This window comes from Aphelocoma coerulescens, chromosome 7 (genome assembly GCF_041296385.1).
Source record: "Aphelocoma coerulescens isolate FSJ_1873_10779 chromosome 7, UR_Acoe_1.0, whole genome shotgun sequence".
NCBI classification, from domain to species: Eukaryota; Metazoa; Chordata; class Aves; order Passeriformes; family Corvidae; genus Aphelocoma; species Aphelocoma coerulescens.
In genome coordinates, this window is record NC_091021.1 from 15,303,910 (window position 1) to 15,321,606 (window position 17,697).

A 17,697-nucleotide genomic window follows, 5' to 3' on the forward strand; every position below is an offset into this window, starting at 1 on the left:
AATCATTCTTATTTTTGAATTTTGATGAAGACGTGCTAGAAGTTACAAGGTGCAGAAAAGTAATACGAAACATTTACCTTTTTACCCCTTAATTCAAATAGGATATTTAGTTGCTTCTCAATGCTAAAAATATATGCCTAAAATGAAAAAAAATATATAAGTGGCATTCAGAAAACTGTAGTCTGAAATACTTCTCAGTGTTTTCTCTACAGCAGGTGCTATAGAATCAGCAAAACAATGCACAATATCACAAAGTACAGCTATCCCCTATTTCCTACCTGCACACCTTTTTTTAACACCATAGTTCATATCAATGTTACCTAGACTATCTACCCTAGTTCCTTCTTCAACTTTTCCCCCCCATGAGAAGTCGTATCTGATACCTGTCTTTAATATATTAATCTAAATTGTAAATCATGAGTGTTTTTGTGTGGTTATAGTCTTCAAACCAATATTACAGACAATCACTTACTTTACCAGTCTGCTCCTGTTGGGGAGCCCCTCCAACTACTTCTGTACTGGATGGCGTCAGAAAATGTCCAGCTCCAACAGAATATCCTGCAAATTAGAAATGCACTATTCAATACTGGAAATGCTACATAACAAAGAAAGAATGGGAGCATGCTGTATAAAATCTGTCAACACCATAAATTTTTGTAAGTCTGACATTCAGACCTCACACAAGTGAGCAATGAAAAAAGAATAGAAAGTTTTTGAAGTGCAAGTAAAAGGTCAACACAAACAGTAAGTTCCATCAAGCAAGAAGAAGTGTCAGAAACACTAATTTCTTCCCAAGAACTCAATTATCTGCCATACTTCAAAAGAAAATAAAATAAATTGCAAACACCTTCTGTTAACGCATATTCTGCAATGGGTCAGGTGTCCTTATTATTAATACAAATAAAAATGATCAAAAATACATGCACTACAATGTGGTAATACTTGATTCAATTGTTACTCTTTGACTATTGTAGGTGGATTGAAGAAAAACTAAATGCAGTGCTACTTCTATATGCACATACACACACAGAGCACCATGGACACAACACATGAAAATGTCAGGAACGAATTGCAAAAGCCTGATTATGTAATAAGAAACAACTACAATAGCTTTTGTAAATAAATCAACATTACAAAGCCTTTCTGTGTGTGGAGACAGATCTTAAACAGGACCATATTTTGCTGCAGACATCCAGACACAGAATGGCAAAACAAAGACTAACACCTTAACCTGTAGCTGCACAAGTCATCCTTACTCTTTCCAGAATACATTACAGCTCAGCTGAAACAGGACAGACATAACATATTCTGCTACTCTTGCATTTACTGAATGACTGTCGATGTACACAGCACACAGAGAAAATGGAAAAATCATCTTGGATAGATGAGAACAAGCCTTGAATCTTTCATCTGTGAAGATAACTGCCTAGAATTCAAGTTCTCATTAAGACACCTTTTTCTTTTCATATTTTAAGCTAAAAGAGATGAACAGGGCAATTTATCACTTGAAGGTCAACACCTAGTTTTTATTTACTCAACAAAAAATTAAGGATAAACCTTAATTTACCTCCTCTGTCATTTATTTTCTAGTTATTTTGGTTTTGCTAAAGTTTAAACATTACTAATTCTTAAGAATCTAAAAAAAAAGCCAAATATACACAAAAATTGCAGTAATCACACAGTCCTCATTTTTCTTTAATGCTATGAAAATGCTTGGCAGGGAGAGGGGAAATCACATAACTGACACTTTAAATTTAAAGGCATAGAGAAACGAAGTTTTATTTCCAACTCCACGTTTTCTTCTCTTTACCATTACCACAGTTTCAGTTTCCTGAAATGTTACTTGTCGTTCTCAGATTTCTAAAAGGAACTGTCTTACTTTATGATTTCTTTAAGGCACTTTGTTAATTACCGTAGGTTACTCTTTCATCAGGGCCAGCTGATTTGAAAGACTGAATAACTTAGAAAATTCCTTTTATAAAAAGTCAGTTACAACTCTCCAAGAGTAGAAACTGAAGTAGTGAAGAAAATATTACCTAGAGTTATGTATTACCAATGTCTTTCTAAGTTCCTTCTTTCTTTCAGTTGTCTGGTACATGAACAGCTTTGTTTCTTCCAACATATGGAAAATGCTACAATACGTTTGCACTTCCTGTAGTCTCTAGTTTCTTAATTATTACTCTTTAACAGTTTCATGAAAAACATAAATAAAGATGCCAACTTCTCTGTCCCTACCAGAAGAAGAACAGAGTAAATAAATAATTGTATCTAACCGTGTGCTTGAATTACACTCTGGTCACACTCTTCCACCACTTGGTAGGGATAATTTTTTTCATTACTTAAGGGAAAAACAAACTCGGACTTTAAAAAAAAAATATTTGGTAAAAGAATTAACCCTGAACAAGTTTTCATCTTCAACAACCACAAAGATGGGACAGAAGCTGAGGGAGGGGAAGAAAGGTACCTTTAAATTCTTTCAACAACACTATGGATTATTATGAAGGAAGGAAGCAGAGGTTAAAGTAGCATGAAAATGCAAAATTCAAGGTTTATCACAGCTGCTGCTGTAAAGACACACAGATGAGTTAATGGTGCCCTTCTTCACTTTCCTGTAGAAGGGCAAGTTTAGAAGACATATGGCTGTGCTGAGCCAACATGCTCCAGATCACTAGAGCAGTATCTGGAAGCAAACTCCAGCTGATTTCATGTTCTGGATGGCCAAGGAAACTAAGAGAGACCACATATGTGTGGAGAGGCCTTCCCTACACTCTCTCCAACATAGTCCTTATGCAGGTTTTCACCCATTTGCCTGTATCTGGCTTCTGGCTGTCAATGACTTGACTCATTCATTACAGAAATTCTCCTTCTTATACTTGTAGAAGCAGAAATCAGGAATGAACTTTTTTCCCCAGACAGGTGCAGTACTTTTTCTGCTGATTATTACTGGAAAGCTGGAGCATTCTCTGAAGCTTTTCTTTTGTCCTGTGAAAGGTTAGAAGTGCTACTGGTTGACCCTAAGGATCTGCATGCCTGATCCCCTTTTACCACACAGCTTCTCTTTTGCTTGACTTTCCCGCAGAGGCACTGCGGCCTTTGCAGCTCAGAACTGAATTCTGAAGTGTTAGTTAGTTCACTATGTTTCACAACAGCTATTTCATAACATATGCCAACTTCCTATTGTCAGAGGAGTGGAATCAGAAACAGGAAATGTTTATCCATGTGAACCGGAACTCTGAATGGGAAAATGCAAAAACCAATGGTCACAAGCAAAAATATTCTTGCTCAGGACTTCAGAAAGGAAAGATGAGCTTTTCTTAGTGTTTGTGAGATGACTGAAGCTGCTGATATTTTTTGGAATAAACCTTTCCAAACTGTAGCCCTAAATTCAGCTTGTTACTTGGATATAGGTACACGAATAGAACTTCATGGTCTTGGTCGCAGACATTCATAGACGAGGTTTGCCTTCCCACATATCTAGACCAAGATATGTTTGGAATAAAAAAGAAAAAAAATAAACTATTGGAGGAAACTTTGTCTCTAAAGGTCATAGCATACTTCCCCTTATTGACAATACAATTAAAACTTGCTTGCAGCTTTCACTGTAACAATCTTTTCATATTTCTCTTATATGTTAAATCATTGTCTTTTTCTGTGAAAGCTCTTGGCAGCATTTCAGACTTAAGAGTGAAGTGAAAACCATTGCTAATCAGAAGCATCTCTACCTTCTAAATCAAGAAATGATTAAAAGTCAGTGGAGAGATGATAAGAACAGAAATCCAATGTTGGAGAAGTTTCCTCATAAAAAGAACAGAGAGGAAGCCTTGTAATTCAATAATATTTAACAAAATCAGAACACATCTAAAACCATTGCTTCTGGGGTTAACAGTGAAAACACTGAAAAACACTGTGCACTCATCCCAAGACCAGCTATTTAGCTTATATTTTAGTAAAGTATTAAATATTTTAAGTACCTAGATAACTGCCAAATTTTACTTGGTTATTTGAATCTGTGTAAGCGTGGATTGTATTCGCAGTTGTATTGTATACAAAAACAGAACCAGTCCAATAAAATGATCCAGGGGCTCCCATTATAATTAAGTCCTAAAAGAAAAGTAAAACAAAGCCATGTAATTCACACTGAAATATTCATGAAAATAAGCAAAACAAGTAAAATGCTTTTCTTTAGATCTCCTGTGAATTCCATGAAATGCTACAGAGATGCATCTGGCTCAGCACTGTGGTTTATCACTAGATTACAGATAATATTTTCCAGACTTTGTAAAAATATGGTTATTAAAAGCTTTGAACTGTAAGAAGAAAATAGAACAACAAACAGGATATTCTCTTCTCAAAGGAGTTTTTTAGAAATTACAATCTTAGGGTGGAATGGAGATTAAATAATATAGAATATTACTCTGTAAAGCAAGAAGGTAAGCATTACTAATGTTACATCAAACAGATTAAAGAAAATAATAAAATTTCATCCTCTGCTATATCCATGCCCTTTTTCCAGATGAAAAATAACTTTGGATTTAGTAACGTGTTGAAAGTATTCTTGGGAATAAAAATTAAAATCTTACTTGGGAATTATCATGCAAGTCATAGCAAGATTCAATTAAAAAAAAAATTAGAAAAGTGATTTTTCCCTCCCCCAATAAAATACAGTGTTGATGTTTGCATTTACATATACACTTTTACATATTATACATAAAAGTCAGTATATAAACAGAGCGACGTTTGGTATCCTTAATACACACCTCAATGTAAAAACTAGACATTCCAGCCTGACATGACCCATGGTTTTCTCCAAACTTTCGTGCATGATCTGGGAATAGGCAAGAAATATTAAAAAGTATGAGAAGCATGTAGTTCCAGAGTTTTGTTACCAGGCCCTTGACAGAAGTTGAGACAACTTAGGAAAAAAACCAAAAAAATACCACAATTCCCCCATCCCCCAAAAAGTTGGTTATCAGTTCTGTAATAACACTAAAAACCACTAAAAACACTGGTTTCCACTATATGGCCTTTGGGTGCAATATAGTATTGTAACAAACTCAAAACACTATGTATCACTTGATCATACCTGCCCTTGAAATGTTGTGACTTTAAAGACCATACTTTCCTTTCAAAATTGCTCCATGAATGAAACAGCCAAATAGTTTCAGCACCACATCTGGATACTCTTCCACTTTGTAATTCTGGCATACTCTGACTGACAGGATTATGTATCTTGACAGAACTTGCCCTGTGCTCCACTGGTGCCATGAAGAGTTTGTTTTATGGCAGTCTTTGACACATTGCTTTCACCCTCAGCAATCCAACACTCTGTCCCAGCTCTGGTTTCCTGCAATTCTGACTGCCTGCCATCAGGATACCCTTCATTCCATACATAGATTTGTACACCTAAAGTCTCTAAAGATAAAATCATGGTTTCACCATCCCTTGCAACATTCTCCAAAGCCAGCAATGGGATGTTTGATAGCATCACTCTCTGCACAGAAAGGTCAGATTATCAGCTGATCCTTGCATTGGCAAGACACAGGGGCATGAGATCAGGGCACGAGATTGTTCTCCTGGGTGGGTGGTAGATAAGAATGGAAAAGCATGGATGGAATCATTTATTAGCTTCACGTCTTGACTCTTATTCTGCTCCTGAAGTTTTCTGAGGAAAGACCCCTGAAGGTCTCATGCCACAGCAGCAGGCTTGGCAGAAGGCAAGTAAGGGACAAGGACACGGGCTGTGACAGGCACCACAGCACCTTTGTATCAAAGGCTAAGGAACAGATGGCAACAATCACTTGCAGGTATTTCTGCTGCTCTACTGTGTGACTCTCCTGAGCAGAGCAAGCAAATGACAAGAGTAAAGGAAGGGAGGATGTCCTCTACTGGCCTGTTTTTGAGAAGCACACATCCTTCAGCAATGCAGCCCAGGGAAAAGCTATTCTGATGCCCTGTTATTATATATAATTTTTTTTGCCTTTTGAAAGCAGTTTTTCTTTAAACTGATAAACATCTTTACATCACAAACTGGGCTCATATAATCAGCACTCAGCCCCCAAACCATTGGCTGCAGAACACCTGCTCAGAGCAACACAGGCTTTTCACAAACTGTACCATCCAATTGTGTATCTCACCCTTCCCTACAAAAGGACTCAAGCATTCTGCTTACCTATATAGCATGGGCATATTCTCCTGCTCAGCTCAGTTCGAAAATCAGAAGGGATGGCGAAACAAATACCATGTGGCAGTTTGTGCTCATTTTTCACGTAAAATACATTTTTCCATCTGTGTCCACAAGCCTATGGATATAAAACAGACACAGCACTTGACATGGAAGCACGCGAAAGGCGACTGCAGTCTGACAAAGTCACGCAGATCCAGTGGTTAATACATACAACGATAGAGCCGCTTTCCTTTGGTTGCCTCGACAAGCTGACACCCAGCCACTGATTATCACGCTCTTCCAAACAAGTCTTCCCACAGCGCTCTCCACTGGGGTTGCCTAGGAGACAAGGACCAATGCTCTGAACAGAGGGAGAAGTGAAGAACAACGTGGTGGCTAATGGGAGCACCCAAGAACTCTGGGGGGACAATGCAGTAATTTGGATTTGGTGGATCTGACCTCTGTCTCTGTCTTACACAGGTCATGTAGACTTCGTACTTTATTCTTGAGCAAAGGTATGATTGTGGGTAGCCAAAGGGAGCATACTGGCTCTGAATGTGATAGGCTGGCAGGCAGGATTGGCTTCTCCATCATTACTAAGAAAGTGACATTACACTCAGTTTTGGTGAAGGCTGTCTCTGTAAGTGTTCTTCAGCCTAAAAGTTCATAAGAAACACAATTAACACCTGTGAGTGCCACCTAAACTCTAGTCTAAAGCAAACATCTCTCCAACTATGTATCTGTTGATAGCAGACCTTAAAACAATGTCTATTGCAAATGGCTATCAAATAAAGGTTGTGTATCTGCAATCTATACTGGGGGTGTCAGATCATTACCTATGCATGTTCTGCATTCTCCTTTCACTGTTGCAATTATTCACCAGCAGCTCTTAGTGTTTGTTCTTAAGAAGAGTTATTTTTTAAAACCTTGAGAGAATACATGCAAATTTCTTCTAACTCTGCCCCCACACCCGAAAAGGTTACAGTATTGCTAAGTTAACAAATATTTGCTTTCTTCTGGAAAGCAGTAAAGGTCCCCAGGGTAAGGAGAAGCTACACATTTATTCTAAGTTATATAAAGCAAGCTTTTCATTTTTAAGATGTTTGTATGAATAAGCATTAATCAAATTATTGAATCAGTACTTTCCATGCATCAGCATGTCAGTTCATGAAACAAAAAAATCTTATAAAATAAAGAAACACATTATGTCATTTGAACAAATTCTTTTGCATAATTTTTAAGACTTTCTCAGATTGAATAGTCGCAGGTGAACCCAAAATATTTGAGGTTTAAGGGTGAGTTTAGTTACCCTGAAGAGGATGCCAGTACAGACCACAGAGTACTAATGCTGATGGGACATTGTTTGCATGGAAAAAGTAAAACACACCCCACACCTTCTCACTCCTTGCCCCACCAAACAGCCTTCAACAATTAACCCACCAAACAAAACACCCGTGCTGACAGCAGAACGGGCATTTATTACTGTCCAATGCATTAGAGAGTTTAAATGAATACACAGATTATCCTATTGGCTAATGTCAGAGATATGAAATTCCACGTTCTAAATATATACAACTTTTCAGAAACAAGTTTAGAATTTAGTTTTGGAATTGAATCTTGGAGTTATGTCATGTAAAACTTCTCAGTTCCTAAGGGAGACATTTCCACAGTTTGCATGAATTATAGAGCATGTTAACCTGATTGAAATCTCCTCAGAAAACTCCATTACACTCCCACATGTAAGAATTAGTCCTCCTTTGAACTGCAAAAGGCACTTTGGTAACTCCCTTCTAGCAATGCATTCCATCCTCTTATAACAATGACTTACCTGGGACTTGCTTTTATGTGGATTTGCAGGAAATGGAAGTAGAGAAGATCAGAGCAATGAATTTAGATCCCAAGCAATTAAGACTTTTTATCAGTAAATCAAATAAAACCAGAAAATGATGATGTGAGAGATGAGTAAGTTCAGCCTTAGTGCTTCATTTCTGTGCCTGTTTCAGAGGTTTGTGAAAAGAAAAAGCACCACCATTCCTTGACACTCACTGGATTGCAATCCCCTTTTCCTTTGCTCCAGTATATGTTGATTCAGAATTATTTTGGCCCTCTGCTGACCTGCTGCCTTATGTTTCCTCTCTTACTCTGGCTGGCAAGTATTCAACTACCTTGGAAATTACAGACCTTTGTGGGAGAGAGAAGTGAGAACTTGACATCCCAGACACCCTGATGAGTCTCTGCTCAGGGTATGACATTATAAAAGCTTTATCAAATGAGAAAATGCAGTACTCTGCACAAGCAACAGAGCAGCACTGCATAAGCTCAAGAGGACATGGCAGCTTGGTTGCCCCAGGGAAAAGGAGCACGTGCTGTCATAAAGTCACTGAGAAATAAGTAATTGCCCATGCCTGTGTACATTACACAGCTGGAAGATACACTCCTGCTATAATCCCCACTGAACACATCCACAACCAATGCAACTGCATATAAATAAGGACACAACTTATAAAGCCACTTCTGGTTTTGGCCTCAAGGATTATCATACAGAGGTTTGCAATGTCGTCTGAGAAACCAGTTTTATATAACTTGCTCCAGTGTTTTTCATGCCCAACAGCCTCTCATGATCCATTTTATCCCCCAAGAACTCCTCTGGTCCTCCTGCTAACTGATGAAAACTACAAAGCCTAATGCAAAGGCAATAAGCCTTCTGATATCCTGCTCCAGATGTCAGGGTCTCAGAGTCTAGTTTTACTCACCCAGGAAATATTTTCTCTTTTAACAGATCTGATAGGTTTTATCTGTCTTACACCCCTCAAACGACTTCTACCCAAAACATTTTTAAGTGACACCATTTTCCGTACTTCTGTAACAGACCTACGTCCAGAAGATCTCATATTCCTTGGAATAGGTAAGGCTATTTGAAAGAGATCACTTGCAAGGTATGAGCAATGCAAGTGACATAAAAAAGCCAAACTACCAAAAACCAAACTTACCAAAATCAGAGTTGAACAAACACAGCTCTGCCTTTTGGGAAAAGCCATTAACTGTTCACTTTGCCATTGTAATGATTCAGCTGGGGGAGCTAGAGGGCAATTTGTTCACAGGTTAATTGTAGCAGAGACTTAAAGGAAGGGAGCAAGACTGAAACTGCAGGCAGAGCTTTCTGGCCTTATGTTAAACGGTATGCGCTAAATTTCCTGCATTCATTTGTAGTTAAAACTAATTCTTTCTTTAGACTGGATGGAAAATTGCACATATTGTTTCCTATATAATTTAGCCAGTCAATCACTGTTTCAAATCTGAGAGCCAGCGCTATTGAAGAATTTCTGTAACATTTTGTAAGTCCAAAATTCAATAGGTCAAAATGTCTAAAGAACTTCGTGTAAGCTCCTCTGCCATAATCTGTGACTACCCCAAACTGACATGGGCAAGGATGTGCAATTCAAGACTAGATGGACAGTTAGTGCTTCAGCCTGAAGCACTGTATTTTGTGTTTGTGCCTGAAGTTTGATTACAAGCTTCTGCATCTAACATAAGCCATTATTTAAAAATACCCAAATACAAATAAGTCTGCAGTCTGGAACACTTGATACCATAAACAGAGGTACTAGAACTCGAAAAGAGACTCTGAAAACTTTTCTATTCATCAGTCAGAGAGAGATACAAAAGTGCCAGTAAGGGGCTGGGAAGACAAAGACTTGCTAGTGAAACTCACGGCTCTTTTCAGCTCTTCAACCAGCCCAGGGCCTGCAACACCTTGAACAACATTAAAATTCTCTAAAATATGTCTGAATGAGTTATCCCAGACACTGGACTGCAGCATAAGACTATTCCCAGCAACCCTTGCAACTGAGGAAGCAGATAGGAACTTGTGACATATAAAAATACAACAGCAGTTTTGTGTGATCAAAGGCTTCCTAATTGTTCAGGAATCCTTCATCAATTAGTTATGCCACTTTCAAGGCCACTTTAGTGAAAAGGAAACACAAAGTATTTTAACATATTTATGTCGCTAAGTAATTCACATCCATTTATTACAGAAGCCCAACATTTGGAAAGTCACTTCTATTGCCTGTTATCACCTCCACATTTTTATGACTTATAATTAGAAACTTACCACCTCAAACATGCTTACCAGCAGAAAATGTGATTTCAATAATTTAAAAGCAAGATAGAAACACGTAATTTTCATTGTGCCTGTTCAGCAGTGTAATATATCGCCACACATTTTACTAAGGAAATTGCCTATTCTGTGAGATCAGAACCCAAACTTGAATGAGTTAGATAAGAGACAACAAAAGTTCTGCTTTGTAATTGCAAGTTCCCTTGTGTATTTCTGTGACCTCAGATACTACCCCACTTCGTTCACATCCCATGCACCACAGCTGCCTTTGGCTTCTTCATTGACCTCATTGACCTGTTTTACAATACAGCACTTCTTTTCAGCATCTATTTAACTTCAGAAATGCTACAGACGAACCTTAGTGATGCAAAGATCTCATCTAGCAGTAAAGAAAACCTACAGTTTGCAAAAATCTCATGTGGTGCAACTACTTTTTTAAAAAGGACAGGACAGTAAACTACATTGGGTAAACCGGCAGCCTCTGAACCTGGGAATAGAGGCCATGTTAACTTAAGCCTTTGGAACCACATAAACATTTTCGTATACCTGTTGCATCCTTTCACTTAGAATCCCCTAAGCTATTGAGGAAAAACCCATCATATTATTTCTTTGGAGCTTTTGTTTCTCCGCTGGCTAAATGAGTAAATTGAGAGCCACTGCAGATGTGCGTGGTTTTGAAAGAACCTGAAACTTTCAAGCCTTCCTTTCCTTTCCTTACACAGTAAAGGACTATTTTTACCACCAATCCAAGAATACGGGTTTACTGACTCTCAGCATATTCTATTTCACCACTTTAGTTGACCTCTGACTTTTTGCAAGCCTCCTCTCAAAAACAAGCAGTCGGGAAAAAAAAGCGCTCTTATTTTTGTATAACTTTTCAATAGATACAGTATTGGAATGAAATTACCCAAAAAACCTGGCAAAAGCTACTTGGGCTGGTACAAATTTAATTGCCATTCTTTCTGGTAGCAACTGCTAGTCTTTTTCTTATGTGACCATAAGAAAAGCACCACTGAAGTATCTTAGGCTTTTGTAGTCCACCTACAAAATATAACTTACATCCATTTGTAGCAAAACAATTGGACAGAACCTGTCAGTTCTAAGTTTTACACACAGACATGTAGAGAAATAATTGTTTTACCATTTTTTATCACAGAATGCTGAGCTCTGCCCTGACAGCCCACCAGCTCATGGCGCGCTATTGCTTTCAAATACTCTGATAGCAGGGCCTTTCCCGCGCTAATCCTTACTGGGCTCATAACGGATGGGATACTCTTGGTTAGAGGGTGGCAGAGTAAAAGTTGAGGAAGATTCTCTATGCAGTATATGAATAGAGTGAACAGCTCTGTATGCAAGTGGGACAGGAAGAGAGCCCAAAGCAATTCACACATGTTCAAGGTAACCCATTGCAAAACCTTCTCCGCTTTAACAAGTGTCAAACACTTGAAAGTTGGATAAGTGTAGCCAGTTACATCGCCTAAGTATGGAGGCTGTGGAGATAGAAAGGAGTTACCTTAAATGCAGTACCTGTAAAAAACTGATTCTGTCAGAAATAGCTTTGTTCCCCTGAAACTCAATTTTTCAATAAATCTGCAAGCAGGGAGAACCCATTAGCAAGGCAACTCTGGTTCGGAGTTACTGTAGGGTGGCTTCTACGAAAAAAAGGCTTTGCCGAAGAAAACAAGATTTAGGCAAATACTTCCGCCCTCCCATCCCCAAGCGTATTGCATTCACCCACTGCCCTGAAAGCTGCACTAGCTCTTCGCAGAGCAGTGCCAGAGTCAGACCGAAACTCTCATGGGGCTTTTGACCCGGAGGCTGAAAGGTGAGAAACGGCTGTGGGAAGGGGCAGCTGTCACACCTAACTTCCCCAAATCAAGCTTTGGTGCATGTTTTCCCTTGATGCCGCCGCTACAGTCCTTGGGCAATAGCGCTGATCTCACCCCTCAGCGAGAGGCAGAAGCCAGTTTAAGCCAGAAGGGCCCAGCACAACCCGTTAGGCAGTGGAGCGGAGCGGAGCAGCGGCGTGCGCAACGCGGCGGGCACCGACCCTCGGTCCCCGGCCGCCGCCCCGCGCAGGGCTCTCCCCACCCACGCCCCACCGCCAACTCACCCAGCTGGAGCTGCTCGCACTCCCCGCTGGAGTTCCCCCCGATCCAGCACCGGAATATGGCTCCGGGGTTGACCACCGAGGCGTTGGCGGGCCAGCTGGCCCGGGGCGCGCCCGCCACCAGCCTGCGGGGCAGAGACGGCAGCGTGAGGGGAGCCGCGGCCGGCCCAAGGCGCGACGGTCCCCCGCGGGGGCGGCCGGGCCGGGGACTCACCATCGCTCCTCGCCGTGGCGGTGCAGGAGAACCGAATACCCGAAGAGGGTCCCGTTGCTCCCGCGGAAGAGCAGCGCGTGCTGCGTGTCCAGGTTGTAGGGCCGCGCCGTCGGCAGGCACTGCCACAGCAGGAGCAGCGGGGCGGCCCAGCCCGCAGCGCCCCGCGCCCTCCCGCAGCTCCGCATGGCTCCGGCCGGCCGGCAGCGCACCGACGCCGGCTTCCCGCCTCTCGCAGAGGGCAGCGCCGCGCCGCGCCCCGCCCTGCCCCGCCCTGGGTCGCCGTCCCCGCAGCCCGGGGTGGGGGTGTCCCCGCCGAACGGGGGAGTCGCACGGCCACGCTGCCGCCTCCTCCCGCGCGGCTGCAGCCCCTCTCCCTTCCCAAGCGGCGGGGGTCGGGTTTCTCTCCCCGCCCCGTGCGCGCCCCCGGGGACGCTGCGGAAGGGACATGGCCCCCGAGACCCCGTGTCGCCGGGCAGAGCACGGCCCCCTAGGTCGCGGCCATCCCGACAGCGGCAGGGCAGAGAGGGCCGCGTCCCCCTCGCTTCATCTCGACACACCTGCCCGGCGGGGCCGGCAAAGGGGGGAGATACTGCAAACTTGTCCTAAAATTTCCCGCCTAGCTCCGGGCTTGCAGCTCCACCCAAGCGTAGGACCGTGTTCTGGGAAAGGAAGTGTGGAGAATACTGAGTTTTCCTTTTAGATTTAGGAAGAAATCCCAGTACCCCTGTATTTCCTTCTCCACTGTCGCTGTGCCGAGGGGGTCTTCCTTGCTGTCCCTCGCTAGGGGGTATTTGGTTCCTGAAACCAGTGCTGCAGAAGCAGAGCACAGTGCGCCTGGCCTACCCATGTTGTGCAAGACTGCTCACTGCTGATGTCTCCTTCCTTTCATGTGTGATGTAGTCTGAACAACCCCCCATGGCTTCTTTTACATTTTAGAGTAACTTTTTCCACATTCCTGTTCAGTTTTTCAGTTGCTGACAAAGTTAGCAGCCATGACTCCAGACAGCAAAGGAACAAAGGAAAATGAGCATTGTGCAAGAGATCTGGTATTTAGGAGGCCTTGAAAGGGCTCCCTTGATCTTAGCAAGGAGCTTTACTGTGCATGTTTTCAGAAATCAGTTGCTGACTCTTGATTAAGCTCATACGGAGTTGTGTTCATCCTGAAATCAAGGCTGTTACTTCTATCTGCAAACCTTGCCTCATTGAAGTCCTTTGAATACCAGGCCTTCCCTGTAGCTATAATAATCCCTGTATATGGGTAACCTATGTATAATGGTATTTCGAACCTGAGGAACAAGAACAGCAGAACTTTAAAATGAAAATTTTAGTTACAAAGATTACTTACTATGTCTGGAATAAAATCCAGTATGATTTCAACTATCAAATATTATACACATTAGAAATAACATGAGATGGCAGACTATCATCCCCTAATGGAAATTCGGAACATGGCATTTTAAGATTGTTGGGATAAAACCCTCATTTCATTTCCATTCAGTTAGAGGAAATGTGGAAAATTTAACACTTCTGCAAAATGCTGAGCAACTACCAGAGCGGGGCACTGAGGCAATGCAGAGTGAAACATGTCATCCTGACCACATGCAAAAGTGTAGTTTCTGGAATGAGATCAGCACAGTGGAAGATCTGACAGTCAGTCAGCAGTGTATCTTTTTTTAAGTCCTCATCTCTAGAGCCATCGGAGGGCTTCTCTGGATGACGCTGTTTTGTGTAAAGGAGTCAAACAGCTCCTCAGCTGCTATTCATCTTCCTTCCAATTACTGACATCAAAGGAGTTAAAACAATCAACAGCAGCTGTGAATCTGCATTTCTACTGCTCAAGGAGTTTTCCCCCTCATTTTCAAAGCAGCAAAACAAGCATGATTCAGAACTGAAATGCTAAATTGTGGTTTAGTTGGTGAGAAATTGTAGCATGGTTGCACCACCATGATGTAGGAGCCGTGTTGTGATGTTAAGATGGTTGCAGGGTTCTTAGCTGACAGAAGAAGGTAGATTGTAAAGTTGTGGGATTCAATTATTGGCACATAAATAGCTGCTTATCAGCTATGATATGAAATTGAGAACTGTACCTCACCTATCAGGAGGAAATTTGTGTGTTGTCTCCTAGACTCTGCTAGAGTGGATGTGATCATAATCCACCAGGTATCAATGAAATCAGTGGAATATAAATTACTGGAGAGTGAGAAATCTGTATTTTGAGAAATATTTGCAGGTTTCAGTACCATTCAGGTACAAGACAGTCAGAGAGCAGAGTAAGTGCAACTGACAATATGGACTAATGGAGAGAGAACTTGAGTTTTATTAGGGATTAAGAGAATTTGCAGAAAAGGTGGAACCAGCACTGGAAGCCAGATACCTGTATTTACAAATCAAATATCAGTTATATATCAGTTTATATATCAGTTATCCTGAAATAAAAAAATTCTCCCCAAAACATATTGCTGCTATGCAATCAGAACAGCACATCTCCCACAGTCCTCTGTGTGTTAATAACACTAGAAGGAAAATATCACAGTGACTTGCTCTTGTGCTTGAATTTGGTTCACCGTCTAAGGCAATTTCAGAGGAGCCAGTGGGATGATTTGTTAATTTTATTAGTCCACAGTTTGGCAGCATTTTTTATAGCAGATGTATGCATTTCATCTGATTGTCCTCATCCCTTGCTGCTCATTCTTGAATCATACTGCTGCCCCTGTTACACTGATAGTGATGCCATGAAGATTTTTTGCCTTTTCTTTTATACCCCTGTTATACCTTTTTACAACTTCTGTATTCTTAGTGCTTTTTGCCTACATTCTTAGACTTGTTTGTTCAGCTAAGAGACTAAACATTTTAGAAGCTTCGTAGCTAGGGATCAGTGTGCCCCAGACCCCAAAGTCCTCTCCAGAACACATTCTGTAAACCAAGGTAGAACCATCCAGGGGAAAGTTCCTTGGGGAGGGGGGCTCATTCAAGCCTCTCACTGGGGAATTTTTGATAGATATGCTAATTAGTAAGACCTATAATGTTATACCAGGTCTGTTAAGGGTGTGATTTGTGGTGTGCATTGTGGGATGCATTTTGGTACATTCGACTTGGATGTGTGCACCTAAGGATCCTTAAAATAAACACCAAGGTAAAATCCCTTTTTCCCTTCTAACCGTGTCTGACTCTTGATTTTAAGACCAGGAAAAGGCATCAATAGTGTTCAGAGTCTGAGCAGTTAACCACATCAGAGAAGTGATCTGGGTTAAAAATAACTCAGCAAAACCCCCCAAACCTAGATCAGATTTGTAGTTTGTATATTTTGTGGCTGGCCAGTTGTATTGGTTGTATTTATAGGGTGGTTTAAACTGATGCTGCAGCTTTAGGAGCTTTCTCAGGTAACAGCCTTAACTTTCTAGAAGTGGCAAGTCTGCAAAGTTGAAACCTACACATTACCTTAAGACAAGGCAGAAATCTGTTTCCCCAGCACTGATCTCCTCCTGGAGCTCAAGGATCTCGGTCGAAATACTCTTCTGCATGAGTCCCAGCTAAAAAAGAGCTGTGTTAGAGTAAACCAGAATTACTGGTGCTAAATGTCAACAAACATCATATGAACAAGTTCTATAAAAGTTCGTTTATGGTCCTTCAAGATTTAATATTTCAAATGCAATTATGAAGTAGTAGCTACTGTTGAGATTTTAATTTGTTAGTTTTTGCATTTGGGAGGAGTATGAAAGAAAGCTACTGGAAAACAAACAGACAAAAAATTTGTCCTCCCCATAGCTGTTCAATTTAGGAAAAAAAGTGGTTTCAGTCTTTAATCGCTCTGTCATCATTGCTTACCTGTAATACATGCCCGTGCTGATGAGAAGGGAAAGAAAATCACTGAAGGAAGAACATACTGATTCTGAATGTCAGCTTTCTTCTTTGGAACATATACTACACCCTTTTTGACTCCTGAAGCTGGAAGGCAATTAAGTCCTGTGTATGGACTGGCATATCACATGACTGCTTTTGCTGTGTTGTAAATACATGAAAGCACATGTTGCTAAACATCTTCATGGATATGGCTGCTTTCAGCTGTGTCTGTCCCTGGTCTCCTGTGTGTCATGTAAACCTATCACTGCTTATGGAAGAGTGTCTCCAAATCTACTCTGAATTAGAAATAAAAACAATCTGTGGCTGAATTCCTGTTCCTAATTAGAAAGACTTGAAAGTTTAATTTTTAAATCATCGAAATACTTAAATAGTGCTATTTCAAATTTGAAATTTCTGAACCTTTCTGATTTACTGAAGCATGGAAAATCTAGGAGTTTGGTCAGACCATAATTATGTCTTGTTTTTCCTGTAAGCTTCTCCCCCGCTGCCCCCCAACAATGGCAAGGGCCACAAAGTCTATTATTCATATGCTGTCATCTGAGAAATTATAGAAGGCAAATAAATACACTCTTACATTTGCCTCTAAGGTTCTCTTCAAGAAACTTCATCTTCCCTCTGCTGTAAGATACATGTGAGCCTGCATGAAGAGGTTATATTGTCCACTGACAAGGATAATTAAGCACAGATGTCTGAGGCACCAAAAAGAAGCAAATGTTAGCAAGGATCTTAATTTAATCATTTTGCTTATATTCTATTTAGAGATCTGAATTTCAATTAGAATCAGTTAAAAAGGAACAATCTTTTAGTTTAATCAGCTTTAAACTCAACTTTTTAGGAAATATTTTAAAGAAGATTTTTTCTTCCCTTGAACAATTGTGCTGCTGAAATAAAGGCAGATCTCCCAAAAGAGCTTTCCAATATGTAAACATATAATAGTGTCATACAGACAATGACTATGGCAACCTGACTAGGAGAAGCAAACAAAAAGATTGTTATCATTAACAACAGCTTAACTAATAACTGCATTTTGATTTACAGATAGATAGGACTGGAAATTAATAACTATATGTATATGTGTGATTAATGCATCACATATCCTTTATTCTTTCTTAAAATTTTGTCTAAGATTCTTGAGTTGCAAGATCAGACACAACTAAATAACCAGTTCTGAGCAGAATTGGGCAGTAACCTCTTTTCCCATCCCAAAGGAGTTGCTGAGCTTTTGAAAC

At 40.8% G+C, this 17,697-nt stretch overlaps 1 protein-coding gene and 1 long non-coding RNA gene across 3 annotated transcripts in view; both read right to left on the bottom strand.

The window, feature by feature from the left end:
- ITGA4 (integrin subunit alpha 4) overlaps positions 1-12,838 on the bottom strand; it is a 34,761-nt gene extending 21,923 nt beyond the window's left edge. The window contains exons 1-8 of one of the 2 annotated variants that reach the window (XM_069022315.1): positions 12,608-12,838; positions 12,397-12,518; positions 6,396-6,502; positions 6,170-6,299; positions 4,758-4,825; positions 3,972-4,101; positions 473-558; positions 78-137 (exon numbers count right to left, since the gene is read on the bottom strand). In XM_069022315.1, coding sequence (XP_068878416.1) covers positions 78-137; positions 473-558; positions 3,972-4,101; positions 4,758-4,825; positions 6,170-6,299; positions 6,396-6,502; positions 12,397-12,518; positions 12,608-12,792 — 888 coding nt within the window. In that variant the 5' untranslated portion in view covers positions 12,793-12,838. Of the gene's footprint in view, positions 1-77; positions 138-472; positions 559-3,971; positions 4,102-4,757; positions 4,826-6,169; positions 6,300-6,395; positions 6,503-6,639; positions 6,820-12,396; positions 12,519-12,607 lie in introns of those variants that run through there. The other variant, XM_069022316.1, reaches the window with a different exon arrangement.
- A 2,077-nt stretch (positions 12,839-14,915) lies between these two features.
- On the bottom strand, positions 14,916-16,551 carry LOC138113279 (uncharacterized). Its single transcript, XR_011152087.1, has 3 exons — positions 16,433-16,551; positions 16,046-16,137; positions 14,916-14,981 (listed from the first exon to the last, which is right to left on the bottom strand). It is a non-coding gene; the product is annotated as an uncharacterized lncRNA (long non-coding RNA).
- Between the last annotated feature and the right edge of the window lie 1,146 nt (positions 16,552-17,697).